This window comes from Rhineura floridana, chromosome 1 (genome assembly GCF_030035675.1).
Source record: "Rhineura floridana isolate rRhiFlo1 chromosome 1, rRhiFlo1.hap2, whole genome shotgun sequence".
Lineage (NCBI taxonomy): Eukaryota > Metazoa > Chordata > Lepidosauria > Squamata > Rhineuridae > Rhineura > Rhineura floridana.
Genome location: NC_084480.1, coordinates 58,675,883 through 58,690,970, shown reverse-complemented (window position 1 = coordinate 58,690,970; position 15,088 = coordinate 58,675,883). Strand labels below are relative to the sequence as shown.

Below are 15,088 nucleotides of genomic sequence, written 5' to 3'. Positions count from 1 at the left end.
ACTGTGCCTTCAGAGCCCATCAGCCCTCCTGGGCCATCCCCGGCTTCACCTCCAGGGAGCAAGGACCAGGCAGCAAGACAGTAGGAGGGGACTGGGGAAGAACTGGCCAATGTGTCTCCTCCCCCATCACCAAGGACATGCCAACAGTTCTACAGGTGCAAGCAAACTGAGGTTGCTTGCTTGCCCAGTCCCAATGTGAGAGACCGTTACACAAGTAGTGAGCTCACTCTGCCCCTATTTAAGTGGACCCAGGGGGCCTGTCAGGTTGCTGTGACAACATCTTCACTTGTGTAGCCATGCCTAGTAACTTCCTGTATTGTCACAGATACCCATGTTATCTGTAAGCTGATCTATGAAACACTTTGGTGCTAAGTATCGAATTAATGCAATGGGAAAAAGCACACCAGTGACTCCAAGTCTTATTCCAATGGGATAGGCCAGAACAAGGGTGAAGGCAGATGTTAGTCCTCTTCTGGCAGTATGCCCATCACACAATAAGAGGCAGAGCAGGGACATATGTGATAGCTCTGTCGCCTCTTTTGTGTCCCAATGTCCATCTCCACTGCCCTCCACACATTGGAAGGCAAACAGCTACGCAGGCATCCTGCTGTCCTTATGTAGGTTCCAGGTGCAGTTTAGAACTCGGCATGGTCAGGCTTCTGAACCACTCTGGGAACCTATAATGAGTTCAGCAGGCTCCCCACTGCAAATGTTTGCCCTCCAGTACATAAAAAGCAACAGGAATGGGCACAATGTAACAGAGAGAGTGGAACCAGCACACTGGTCCCCATTTTCCCTCACACACTTCTATGTGAGGGAAACTAACAACTGAATGGGGCTATTATAAATTACAGAAGTGGTTTGAACACCCTTTCACTACATTGTAAAGCTGTATTCCAGCATTTGCCTGATCATGCGAAGGCAAAAAAACATGGATGGGAGCAGGGGTTCATGCACAAGATCCATTCCAAACATCCACAGGCATGTGGACTCTTCTTCATTTAACATAAAGATCCGGAGAAGGTTTCTAAGTGAATTCTGTTGAAACTTCACACTGAATCCACAAAAGTTGGAAGAGAAACCCACATGTCTGGAAATGTTGAAGTGGGGCTTGTGTGTGTGCCCTTGCCCATGATTTTAGACTGAACCCAGCAGAGTCATATGTTTTCAAAACTGAGAACAAACGTGCAAGCCACGTCAACCACCATTCAAAATATGTCTGCTTTCACTCATATATGAAACGTGCACTTTTTGCTTCTATGAACATCTCTATCTATGCCTTCCCCATGCATACAATATCTGCACATTTCTTATGTAGAATATATCTGTTCCTACCACAGAACTAATGCTGCAGCAATTAAACCAATTAACTCAATAAGTGGGACCAACTCAATACAATTGTTTTTAAATGGTTTAACTCTAGAGCAGGTTTTCCCAACTTGCTGCCCTCCAGGTGCTGTCAACTACAATTCCCATCATCACTGACCTCTGGCCATGCTGGCTGGGGATGACAGCAGCCAGAGGCCAGCCAGGTCGAGGCCTGGCCGAAGGCCCCTGTGGGCCCCCCCTTAGGATGGGTGGGTAGTGCTCCCTTCCGTGATCGGATCATGGAGAGGGAGCTCCCAGACAGCCCCCCTACTGCCAGGCAGGCCCCACCTACCTCCCCCTTGATGTAAATGTTGGTTGCACTGCGGGCACAAGCCTGCCATCAACCAAGATGGCAAGTGAGGTTTCCCTAAGGGGCTGACTCCCTTTCTGCCATCTTGGTTGATGGCAAAAACACGCATGCATAGCATGCATGAATGCCATCAACCAAGATGGCAGCAGAGGCATCAGTCCATTAGGGAAGCCTCGGCCGCCCTGTTAGTTGATGGCAGGCTTGCGTCCGCAGCGCAACCAACATTTGCATAAAGGGAGGTGTAGGTGGGGCCTGAGTGGCAGTAGGAGGGGTGTCTAGGAGCTCCCTTTCCACAATCCATGGCAGCCAACGCTGCCACATATCACGGAAGGTAGGTAGGTGTGGCATGCATGCGTGCAGGTGCCAGGGCACAGGGCAGACTGATGCCCAAGGCCCTGGCATGCCTGGCACTAGCCCTGATAACAGTTCCAAAGATCTGGAGGGCACCAGGGTGGAGAAGCTTGCTCTAGAGCAGGGATGTGGGGATGTGCTAGAATTCTGCCCAATTCGGATGTATCATACCATTAATTCACTTATTCTCTATTGTTGCGGATTGGATTTTCACACAATGATTTTCTGCAGCTATTTTTTGATACAGTTTTTTTTTTAAAAAACCCTGCATCTAAAATATTGACATTTAGGATGGTAATTTCAAGATATCAAAATTGAAATCAATATTTTTTGTAAGAAGAACATATTGATAAAAGCAGCAGCTAACGGACAAAGAACGAACTGGAATGAATACTGGCCTGTTAGATTGCCAGAATGTTTTTGAACCGGCATCAGCCAACAGATCCCATCCCTACTCTAGAGTAAGATGCCCTTCCTGCTATGTGGTGGCCACTTATCCAAGAGCAGCATAACAGGGAGGATGTTATTGTAGCTGAACCCCATAAACAGTATTCTAAAGTTATTTCTGCAAGACTTCTATGAAGGTCCCATGTGAATTCCAACCAAAGCACTAGTCCTGATTCATAGTATTTGGGGCACTCATTAATGACAAAGTAGAACTAAATTCAAAAGAACAGTACTGATAAAAGTTACCTACACGGATATATGAGTATTTTTCCAGCCTAAATTTGTTTTCTCAAGTAAATTCCAGCTAGTTTCTCATAAATCTGCTTTGACACTTTTAATACAATGAAAAGGCACAGTACCTTAACATCTGATCTTCATCAATAACAACTGTCTGAGTAAACAAGATGTTGTTGAGAGATAGTACTCCATAAGGCTTATCATTGGGTTGAATGGTAACTTGAACAATGGATGGGTTTGTTAAAACAGCATCTCCTTGCAAGGTGTCCTTAAGTAGCATGATATGAAATGTCTCTGCAATTTCTGGTATGGCATCATCAATGATTTTGAATTTTATGTAAGATTCATGTAGTAGGGGTGGGAAAATAACAGTTTTATTTGGCTGCAGATCTAGAAAGTCTAAATTAAGCTGTGCATGTCCTGTTGAATTCCCTGTTACAATGACATAGCAAATGGAAACTTCATATTCATCTGGTCCAATTATGCTTCCATCATCATCTTTACCCCGAACTACTTGGATTATCAGTATATCATCCTCTTCATGCACCATATAAGCACTCTGAGTAAATCGCACTGGGCTATCATTTTTCTTAATAATAATCTCAACAGAATTTCTCGAGGTGTTGATTTCAGCTCCTCCTTCTACACTTCTCAGATGAATAATAAATATTTCATCATCTTCTGGTATCTACAAAAATAACCAATAAGAATGACCCAAATCAAAGGTAAATGCATACAAATCAGCAAATTATTTGTTATTGAAGCAACCATCCTACATTTTCTTACCGTATAAAAGATTACACTTCAGTGATCACGCATAGCACACAGAAGCACACAACTGGCCCAGATTAGACTTTTGTTCATGAAGTGAACACTTTACAGCTTTTGCTTGTTATCTAATTTTGAAAATATTACACTTATTTAGGATCCACACAGACACACGCCTATATTGTTACTGATTTTCACAGGATTCCAGCCTTTGATTCTGTCCTGACACTCACCAAGCCTCCTTGTCACCTTGTGGCTACCTCTGCACCTCCGTTCATGGGATATTTGGAATCTCCTAATGGATTCTGTGGCCTGGTTCAGGCAACATGCTAAGCCAAACTGTGGCTTAGCTTAGTGCAGTGTAGCAGCAAAAATTATTGGGAGGAGTAAAGTGGCTGCAGGCTCCCCTTTGGGAGCTGGCACATTCACACCATCTTCCTCAGCCAAGCTTTGGTTTAGCTTTTTGTGCAAATGTAGCCTATACGTATGCCACAGCAAATTGGAAACAAATTGGGATGTATTTATTTATCTATTTATTTCATCTATATACCACCCCATAGCCGAAGTTCTCTGGGCGGTTTACAGGATGTAAGCTAGCATTGCAACAGAGCTTCGTGTTCAAGCAAGTGCTTGCTCTTTACACAGAGCTATACTGTACTGATATTATGATGCTTGCTGATGGTGATATTTTAATAACTTTATATTGCTATGTTCACCCCAACTTCTCTAGGCAGTATGACATAGGTAGAAGTAGTGCAAAATGCGGCAGCCAGGTTGTTGACAAGGACCAATCGGTCTGCGCATATAACACCTGTCCTGGCCCGCTTGCACTGGCTGCCTATTCGTTTCCGAGCCAGATTCAAGGTGTTGGTTTTGACCTATAAAGCCTTACACGGTGTGGGACAGCAATACCTTGTGGAACGCCTATCCCGCTATGAACCTACCCGTTCACTTCGTTCAGTATCTAAGGCCCTCCTCCGGGTACCAACTCATCAAGATGCCCGGAGGATTGTTACTAGATCTAGGGCCTTTTCTGTAGTGGCCCCCGAACTGTGGAACAGCCTACCAGAGGAGATCCGCCTGGCGCCTACGGTACTTTCTTTCAGGCGCCAGGTTAAGACTTGGCTATGCTCCCAGGCATTTTAATGTTTAATGTGAATGTTTTATGCTTTCTGTTTAATGTCTCTAGTTTTTGAATCTGGCTGCTATTTGTTATTGATTTTATTGTAATATTGTATTTTAACCTTGTTATGTACACCGCCCAGAGAGCTACTAGCTACGGGCGGTTTATAAATGAAATAAAATAAATAAATAAATAATAAATAAGCATAAGTAGAAGCATAGTTTAGCACTCTGACAGCCAGCCAAATCCACTGCCAAACATAAGATCTCCAGAGAAAAGTAACCCCTGCCATGTAGTCAGAACCCAAATGTCTGCTGTCTTCCACTGTGTCTCTCCCACTCTGCCTTACTCAGTGATTCAAACACCAGTTTCTGTTGTTTCATATGCAGGCCTAGATGTAATCATGGGGGGGGGAGAAAAAGAAAGAAATGCCCTCTTACACTTCCGGATATTTGCTAGCTATTTGAAAAACATGCACTGGCCATTTAGTTGGAAATCTCCTCAACAAATGCATGCCTGGCAACTTTGCCACTGACTGTAATTCACCCTGCACAGAGCCACAATGCCCACCACCCTTAACAAACTGCAGTTCCCAGGATTCTTTGGGGGAAGTCATATGCTTTAAATGTGCTTTAAAATGTATGGTATTTAAGCGGCCTATATCAAAATACATTACAAACAAATTGTACCATATGCCAAACTAACGTTTTTTTAAAAAATATGCATACAATAAAAGTTCTGCAGTCATAATCAAATTCTTCTAATCTAAATTAAACTCTCCTTTACACATCTGAAAACTAAGCGTACTGTGATAGCTAAGCAAGCAATACCTCTGCTCCAAGTATTTATTTATTATGGGCTTCGTGTGCTTTCTGTGCCAACCCCCAGGCACCTCCAAACCCCCGGGCACCATCCCCACCCCCAGGTGCCCGCCAAACATCACCAAACCCCCCCAGGCACCCCTGTCAGATTCTCTCACAACACCCCCAGTGCCTCCAGGTGCTGAAGCATGTCAGCCACTATAGGGCCTCACATTTTCCGTGTTCCTGCACTGCTACAGACCACCACCTCTGCCCGACACAGCCGCCCACTGATCAAATGCTGCCACTCCTGCTCATTAAATGTCCCCACTGTGCAGCATACTTAGGCCACCACAGCACTGCCTGGGCTGCTTACTGGCCCCTTGTCAAATGCCAGTGCCCCCCTCATCAAAAGCTGTGTGCCTGGATCATTTACCAGCCTCCCACCCACCTGGATGTTCAGGCAGCCACTGCTACCACCCCACCTAGGCTGCTTATCAGCCTCCTGCCTGCCTTGCTTTCTCCCCGCCCCAGCCTTGAACTCAGTGCGGTTCAGTTATGCTGCAGTTCATACTGCCAACTGTTTGTGGCCAAGCAAACTGCAGTGTGATTGGTTAGGGCAGCCTTTCCCAACCAGTGTGCCTCCAGATGTTGTTGGACCACAACTCCCATCTTTCCTGACCATTGGCAATGCTGGCTGAGGCTGATGGGAGTTGTGGTCCAACAACACCTGGAGGCACACTGGTTGGGAAAGGCTGGGTTAGGGGGTAATAAAAATGAAGTATAGAGATATGCTTGTTGTTTAAATGTATATCCTGCCTTTCTACACTAAGCACCCAAGGCAGCTAGCAAGAAAAACACGCAATTATAATAAAAATACCAGAATAAAATACTAATATGAAAATAGATAAAACAAACAAAAAGATTTAAAAGAAAATAAAAAGAGCTGCTGGATCAGGCCAAAGGCCTATTTAGTCCAAAATTCTGTTCTCACAGTGGCCACCAGATGCCTATGGGAAGTCTGCAAGGAGGACCTGAATAAAACAGCACTCTCCCCACTTGTGATTCCAGCAACTGGTGTTCAGAGACATAATGCCTCTGAGAGTGGAAATATACCACACCCATCATCACTAGTAGGCACTGACAGCTTTATCCTCCATGAATTTGTCTAATCCTCTTTTAAAGTCATTCAGGTTGATGGCTATCACTATATCTTCCACAGTTATGTACTGTGAAGTAGTACTTTCTTTTGGCTATCCTGGGTCTTCCAACATTCAGCTTCACTGGATGGCACCAAGTTTTAGTATGAGAGAAGTTGAAAAACATCTTTCTATCACTTTTTCCACACCATGCGTAATCTTATACACCTCTACCATATCCCCCCTCTTACTCACCTCTTTTCTAAACTAAAAAGCCCCAAATGTAACCTTTTCTCATAGGACACTTGCTTCAATCCCTTGATCGTTTGGTAGCCCTTTCCAATTCTACAAAATCTTTTTTTGTGGTAAGGCAACCAGAACTGTACACAGTATTCTAAATGTGGTCTCACCATAGATTTGTAGAATAGAAAATTGGCAGCTTATTTTCAATTGCTTTCCTACAATTGCCTTTGTCACAGCTGACACACACTGGGTCAACATCTTCAATGACATCTTTATTGAGCTAATCACTGTGACCCCAGTGTCTCGTTCCTGGTCAGTCACCACCAGTTCAGACCCCATCAGTATATATGTCAAATTAGGATTTCTTGGCCCAATGTGTATCACTTTACACTTGCTTACACTGAATTGCACTTGCTGTGATAGGCCCGGCAGAACAGGGGTGGAGTGGCAAGATGGCAGAAGAGGAGGACTTTGAATGGACTGACGCTTTTCATGTTGAGCCATCAGGCATGCAAAACTCTGAGAACTCTTTTGCTCTGGACAGTGACTTTTCTGCCCCTGAAGCTCTGTTTACCCACAAGGTGGTCAGGCAGTGGCCATCCCGCCTGAAGTGCCTCCTCTACCTACCCCCGCTCTGCCACCTCCCCAGTGCATTGTGCCTCCCTCTGACGAGGAGGGTACGGCTGAGGAACAGCATTCACCCTTGCCTCGCTCACGGAGGCACCAGAGCCAGCAAGAAGAACATGCGCCAACGGCTCCCCTGAGGTGGAGCTCTCAGGTGTGCATGTGTTCCCAGCTGTGACATGCAGTTCACGCAAGTAGGATGCCCGCTTAACCTTACTTAAGTCAGGTGAGGGGGCAAGACTAGTTGTTGTGACAATGTCTTAATGCAGTGTAGTTGTGTCTAGTCAAGCCCAGTAGTTGAACCCAGTGTAACCTGTAAGCTGATTCACTAAGTGCTCTGAACCAAAATCTCTCAATAAACATATTAAAGAAAAGCACAGCTCCTCGTTTGTGACTGACTTCAGGGTGTTCAGGCAGGACATTTGCCATTTACTGCCATTCACTCAGTTTGGAGAGATCCCAGCAATCCCTTTTTGTTTTAACCACCTTGAACAATTTGATATCACCAGCAAACTTGGCTACCTCACCACTCACCCCAACTCTAGATAATTCATCAGAAAATTAGAAAACACGGGTCTCAGTACAGATTCTTGGGGGACTCCACTTTCTACATCACTCCACCAGGAGAATTGCCCATTTATTCCAGCTCTCTGCTTCCTGTTCATTAATCAGTTACTGATCCATAAGAGGACCTCTCCTATTTTCTCAGGACTATTGAGCTTACTCAGGAGTCTTTGGTTAGCTACTGTGTCAAAAACATTTTGAAAATCTAAGTATACTATGTCAACTGGATCACCTCTATCTTTATTTGTTGACACTATGAAAGATCTGTAGAAGGCCAGCAAGACAAAAAATGGATAAAAACAGAGATCAGCTAAAGCTAGCAACAAAAAAGGAAACTGATCAATTCAGCAGACCAACGGCCTGTGTGAACAAACCAAAGGTTTCATCAGCCAGCACAAAGAGGAGGTCTGCATCTCTGAGTATTTCTACTGTTGTCAGTGATAGTAATTCTAATAAAGGGTGATCAAGTTCACCCAGTCTAGGGTGAGCAAATCTTGCCTTCATTATTTCAACATCCAGATACACAGATCAAAACCATAAAAATGATTGATGTGTGCTCTCACCTGGTCATCAAGAACAAGTAAGTTAAAAATCAATACAGCTGTCCCAGGAGGAAAGGTGATATTTCCCCTTGCTGAGCTCAAGTCTTCTTCAGGAGGGTTTGGACCACCGTCTACCTATGAAGGAAGATTCTGTCTGTTCAGTAAACATAGGCAATGCTTCCAAAAATTTGCAATAAGTTCTAAAAAACAAGGAAATCTGTTTGAAACAGTTGGGCAATCTTTTGATATTCATGGTGAAAGAAAATTCCTCAGTGACACCAGTAAAATTCAGCAAGCAATTATTGAAATAATTATACGGTTTCCCCTCCACCTTTGTTCAGTTCAGAGCGAGAACCACCAGTCGGAGACGAGGGTGCAATCAATTCTTGTTTTATTAAAGTAATGGATACATCAAAGGCTGTGCGCCTCATAGAAACCCCTATGCTAACTCACTACAATCTCTAACTGCACTCTAGACATGCTCTGCAACTTGTGAGGAAAGTTGACTCAGCGCCCACTTCCGGGCACGGTAGCCTCAAATAGGAGAGGTCTTGGGGCGTAACCTCTCACTCCATCACACACACGCCCCCTTCTGCCCTGTCCGCTTCTCCCGACATTGTGAGCATGGTGAGGGGGGGGCGAGCCTCCAAGGGCTCATCAGAAAGCACAGGTTCCTGATTGGCAGGCGGTAGAGAGGAGGGCGGGGAAGCATTGGGCATTTCTAAGATACTGCTTGGTGAAGGAGGAGTGTCTGCTCTCTCAGAAGCATCCCTCAACAGTCCTGTGGGAGTGCTGGGGGGCTGAACTCTGTCCCATTGAGGGGCAGGACCAGCCATGGGAACTGGTGGGGTGGGCGACTCACTCTCTTCCGCAAGGTCGGGGTTAGTCTCAACAACAGCTGGATCGCCCATGCTCCCTAACAGCTGAGGCTTCTGAAACTCATGCCTTCCCCCTCCTTCCTTGGGAAGGAGGCTGGGTCCGTCACCCCTGGGCTCAACAACCTTAAACCATAGAAGCTATGCTGGCTCTGTTTGGCAATCATATATTGGCTTAATAAGCTGAGATATTTCATTTATTTATTAAATATACATCCCGCCCTTCCTCCCAAGGGAGCCCAGGGTGGCTTGAATGAGTTTTATGCACTTGCATGCAGCCACATCACTCCTCCCTGTACACAAGGGATACAAGCCAGACAGCTGCAGTTAACTATAGTTCTCTGTCATGCCAAGCCAGGAACTATGGCTAACGGCTTCCAAAAAAAGCCAGAATAAGAAGCCATGGTTTGCAGTAGATTCTCATATCCTGGGTTGTTTTTTCTGAAGCCATTAACCACAGTTCCCCATTTCAATATTAAAAGGGTTCTGCAATCATTCATATCAGCTAAGGACCAGGGATGGGGGCTTTGGCACATGTGGAATGTGTGGATTAGATACACTGCATGCATACAGGGGGGCACCAAAATTAAACCCATGAGAACATTTGCTTATGCTGTGTGATGAAAAATAAGATTTATTTATTTCCTTTTAAGAAATTTGGCCTTTTTGGAAATTTGGATTTTTCAAGAGGATGATACAGATTTGCTTAGACTTTACTCAAATCTATATTAGAAAATTTTTAATTTTGTAGTTAGAGAATTGAGAGCTGAGGCATGATCTGGCCTCCAGACCTCTCTGATAGTAGCTTATTATAACGGTCTTGAGTCAGGAACATTTGCCCAAAAGGTTCCGTGGCTCCAGAATGAATGACACCTAAAACGTGAGAGGGATGGTTTCTTCAAAGACTTATCTGTGGCGGAAGAGGAGGAGTTATCAGATTCCACACCTGGGAGTGGCAAACTCAGAACTATGAACTGACCCATCCACTACCCAAACCTATTCTAGGATCCCTAGCAGAGAAGGCACAGGAGACAATCTAAGCCATCTACTGCATCACAATGCATAACCCTAACCCAGAGTACTGCATAAAATCCCTGCAGCTTTGCTTGAAAGATTGGCTCTGACAGTCAACAAGCCACCCTTTGGAATATAAAAGAGCTCAGTTGCAAATTGTGACCAGTGTATCCATAAACCATAGAGGCTACAATCTGTCTTCTGGTTGAGTATGATTCAGAGCGGGTAAAGGCTTGGATTGCTTTATTTATTGCATTACACCCAATGCTGAACCTGGCTATGCTGTAACCTGCTACTTCATATATTTCCAAAAGTGGGGAGAATCAGTAGAGCTTTAAACTTTCTAAGATCAACACATTATTTTTTCATGGCATTCCCTGCTCTTGCAAAACCTGTCCCTACGTGAGACCTGTTACCGATTGGACAACAGCTACTTCAAGAACACTAGTCTCCAGGCCTTTCTTAATATCCCACAGGCTCCCAACCTAGCTTGAACAGGACAACTCACAGATCTATAAGATTTTGAATGAGCCTGATTATTTGAATGAGCCTGCCACCTTCTTCCCCATGAGATAAATGGGAACCATAATTACTGGGTTCTCAGTCCTGAGAACAAAACTGATCCTATTCAAACAGGAATACTTTGGAAACAACAGTTTCATAGCTGCAAGATTTATTTATTGTGACTATTATTGCGAGTCTAAGGCTCTAATTTTCCAGTTTTGCTTAAAATAATAATAAATAAAGGGTAGAGTTATTTCAACATACTTACCTCATAAATCACAGTCACAGTTCCATAGGTACCTTTCTCCCGAAGTAGTGTGAGAGGAACAGATTCATTCCTACCTTTGGGCTCATTCAGTGTGATTAAGGCAGGCTGAAATGGGGGGGTGAGAAGAAAGAGGCAATCAGGCTCTAATGAAATATCCCAAGAGCAGAGTGTACAGAAGGCTATTACCATAGAAATACCAACTCCCAGTGGCAAGTTAATCTGATCTGTCAGGTGGTCCACTGATAGTATTCCATATCCCAGCAACCAACTAGTTTTGCTAATCAAGGGCATGAAAAACAGATTTTGTTAAAAATGAACGGTGTCTTCTCAATCTAAAATTTTTGGCCACTACAAGCCAATTAAGGAATTTTGTGTTACAATATTTATACTGAGTTCTGAACCTGTTAAAGTAAATGTTTTGCTGATCAAGTCACATTAAACCATACAGCTGAAAGCTTTCCAAAAGAATTTCACTGAAAGCCATGGCAATTTTGAAATCTAGATTCAATAGATAAGGCTAGCAGTCAGATTTCCAAAATCTCACCTTTTAAAAATTCTTATTCAGATAAGTAATCAGCCAAATTCGCATTCACAGTTTTTAACTCCTTCAGCCTGTAGTGCTCTCTACCTTCAGACAACAGGTATAGCAGTCACATTTGCCTTGTAAGATAAGTCATTATTATTATACCTATAGACTAGCTGAGGATGTGCCAATCTGGCAGACTGTGTCTTCAAATCATCTGCCTCCCTTCTCCAGTCCCTGTTTTCTGTTTGTGTTATCCCACCCTCCTACCCTACAATAGGGCACTCAGGGCAGCTCACAATAAAATCATCCACAATAAAAACACACAAAAATAAAATAGACAGAAATACATAAAATACAGTTGAGAATACAGGGATATTAAAAGGACTAAAGAGGTAAAACTAAAACGGGGGTGAAATAAGATATAAGATATAAATTAAGATATAAGACATAAATGGCCCCTGAAAAAAACGGTACAACCTTCTTCATCCTATTGCTATTGTCTCTGAAATCAATACTTGATCAGCTTCTTCAATTTAGTTAGGAATAAGGAGGACTCTCTGATGTCCTACCCAAGTGTCACACTCCATGGTTACCATTGACTCATCTCTGATGTCACAATCTATGTGGTCATAATCAGAGCTTGGAAGATTACTTTTAAAAAGTAATAAATTACAGTTACAGTTACATGGCCCAAAAAGTAATAATTACCGTTACAATTGCAATTGCTCTGAAAGTAACTGATTACTTTACTTTTCCTCCAAAGTAATCACTACAATTACATTTCAGTTACTTTAAAAAAACGCCTACAAGGTGCTGGCCTTGGCTGCTGCACATCTAAGTAGCCTAAAACAACATTAAAAATAAGCACACACACACAGAGGTAGTAGAATAATTATTTGTATTCATAAGATACCAATGGTGGTCTCTCCGCTGGTAAGGGTGATGGGGAGGGAGGCTGAGGCCACTACTCAGATCTTTGCACATCAGACAAAGTGCAACCCCCTCCACTCAGCCAGCCAGCGTAATCTCAGTCTCTTAACCACCTCCCAGACCCTGCCCTGCCACCTACTAAGGGACACTCACTCAAGCAAACATTTTCCCAAGATGCAAAAAAGTTAAAATACTGCAAATGCAGCACAGTAACCAGAGAGGGTGGTGGAGGCCACTTTGTGTGCCATGTGCAAACACACACACACGCACACACACATGCATTGTCATATTTCACCTCCACAGTTCTTTATCTCCATTCTGCTGCTGCCTCCTTCTCCTCCTTTATCCATGTTCTTGACCTCCGGATCCTTTTTCCCTCCACTCCATTCTTCACCACCACTATCTGTTTTTTTAAATAATTGTTTTCTCCACTTCACCCCGTCTCACTCTCCGCCTCCTCCCTCGTCACCTCCTACCCATCCACAGAGCATGAGGAAAGAGCGACACTGCACAGAAGCCCAGTTTGAGGCACATGATTTTCATCCACAAATCAGAGGAGCAGAAGACTTCCCCTGCTCCCCCCCAAGTAATGCCCAAAAGTAATTCTGGAAACGTTACAATTACTCTACAAAAGTAGTAAAATTACTCCAAGTTCTATTACAATCAAAATGTAAAGGAATTACCCACTCGTTACTCAAAAAAGTAATGAATTACAAGTAATTCATTACTTGTAACTAGTTACTTCCAAGCTCTGGTCATAATGAGCCCAGCAAGTCTTGGCCTGTACACAGGCTGCTTTAAGACAACTGGACAACCTTCAGTCCTGCATTTCATGGACAACTGTTTTTCAATTAAACAGCAAGAATAATGCCTTTAACACCAATGGCTTTCAAATGATACTTCACTAATGCTGATCAACTAAGCAGTCTCAAAGCCTTTCACTGGCAAAGGGCAGACTTCTTGAACTGATTATGGGATAGAATGGGGCAAGGTGAAGGTACTGCAGCTGAAAGAAAGTAGGTTACGTAAAGCTGTCCATGGTACTGATGGCTGAGATGAGAGCTGAACTCTCAGCCATTAACCACTATGTCTTAGATACCCAGTAAGATGTCCAGTTTTCCACTGGCTTCTATATTGTTCCTCTGAGAAATCTTCTCAGCATTCTGTTTCAAAGAATAAAGGTATAGAAGAAGAAGACATACCATATCAAAAGAGATGATTCCAAAGGCATTGTCATTTGATAAAATTGTTACAGTTACAGCTCTGGGCAAGCCAAGCGTTACTCCTGGAAGTGGATTCTAAAACAAACAAGACACAGTATGAAGAATTAGAAGGGTACATTATAAATGAAACAGTCAATCTATACAAGTAGGGAAAAGGTTTCAGTAAGGCCCTGTATTTTCAGGGTAAAAGGATCTTTCTTAATGACACATTCCAAGGAAAAGTATTCAAGTCAAATGAAAGTTCCAAAAGCACAAACTTTTCATGGAACACAAATTCTATAGACCTAGTCTGGTTAAACAACGAAGTGCCTGACGCAAACTTTGGAGATCATTAATCTTAGCTTGACAATATTAATGATACCATAGCAATAAGGACCTAGATGAGAAGCATGCATTTTCCTTTCCCAATAATCTGATGTTTGGAGATCTTTTAACATATACAGTACTGAAAATTCTGATATAATTTTTCATAAGGTCCATCACACTTATTTTTATGTTCATGACCAAGAATAAAATAAAATAACACTGACATTATGAAAAACAGGAAAATATTTGTATAATGTTAATTGCATTTGTAATTCATGGGGGCTTGCTATTTGTAATTCTCTGGGGGAAAGGGAAGAAAAGTAAGAAACAATGAGGATTGCTTCCATGCATGAAACATAGCAATAAGCTATCTAGATAGTGACCTATCTACGCTTAAAATGCAAATCAGGATAACAACTACAGGGAAAAAGCAGATGAAAAACAGGGAGGAGCAAGGATTCTGCAACTGACCAAGAAGATACTTTTAGCAATGTCACCTATGTATCAACTTCAAAGGAGAGGGGCATCCAGAAATGAATTATCACTGCACTCCTAGGTCCTGTGCCTAACGGGAAGAGAGCTCCTGCCAAGCCAGCAGAGTGTACCCCTCTGCTTGCCCACTCTTCCTATTAAAACTCTCACTGCCACCAGGTGAAAGAATCAAAGTATACTCTTTTGCTTGTAACTATACTGTTCTAGCAAAAGGCACCATCTTCCTTTCAGGGTTTTTCGTTCATATTTATTTAGAAGGACATTTCTGCAATTTTAAGTTGCTATTCTTTACAGTGTTTCCAAATTCAAATTATTTGCTTAGAAGAGATGAGGGATATCTTGCAGAAAATATGGCTGAGAATATTGTGAAAGAGGCTCACCATAAAATGCCAATGATTAATAATTATACTGTAAATGAAAGACATTATTACAAG

General features: G+C 43.0%; 1 protein-coding gene across 8 annotated transcripts in view; it reads right to left on the bottom strand.

Moving 5' to 3' along the window:
- Positions 1 to 15,088, bottom strand: part of ADGRV1 (adhesion G protein-coupled receptor V1) — a 432,032-nt gene that overhangs the window by 398,628 nt on the left and 18,316 nt on the right. For all 8 annotated transcript variants that reach the window (XM_061622198.1, XM_061622202.1, XM_061622203.1 and 5 more), the window contains exons 4-7: positions 13,836 to 13,931; positions 11,178 to 11,282; positions 8,538 to 8,651; positions 2,836 to 3,401 (exon numbers count right to left, since the gene is read on the bottom strand). In XM_061622198.1, coding sequence (XP_061478182.1) covers positions 2,836 to 3,401; positions 8,538 to 8,651; positions 11,178 to 11,282; positions 13,836 to 13,931 — 881 coding nt within the window. The remainder of the gene's footprint in view (positions 1 to 2,835; positions 3,402 to 8,537; positions 8,652 to 11,177; positions 11,283 to 13,835; positions 13,932 to 15,088) is intronic.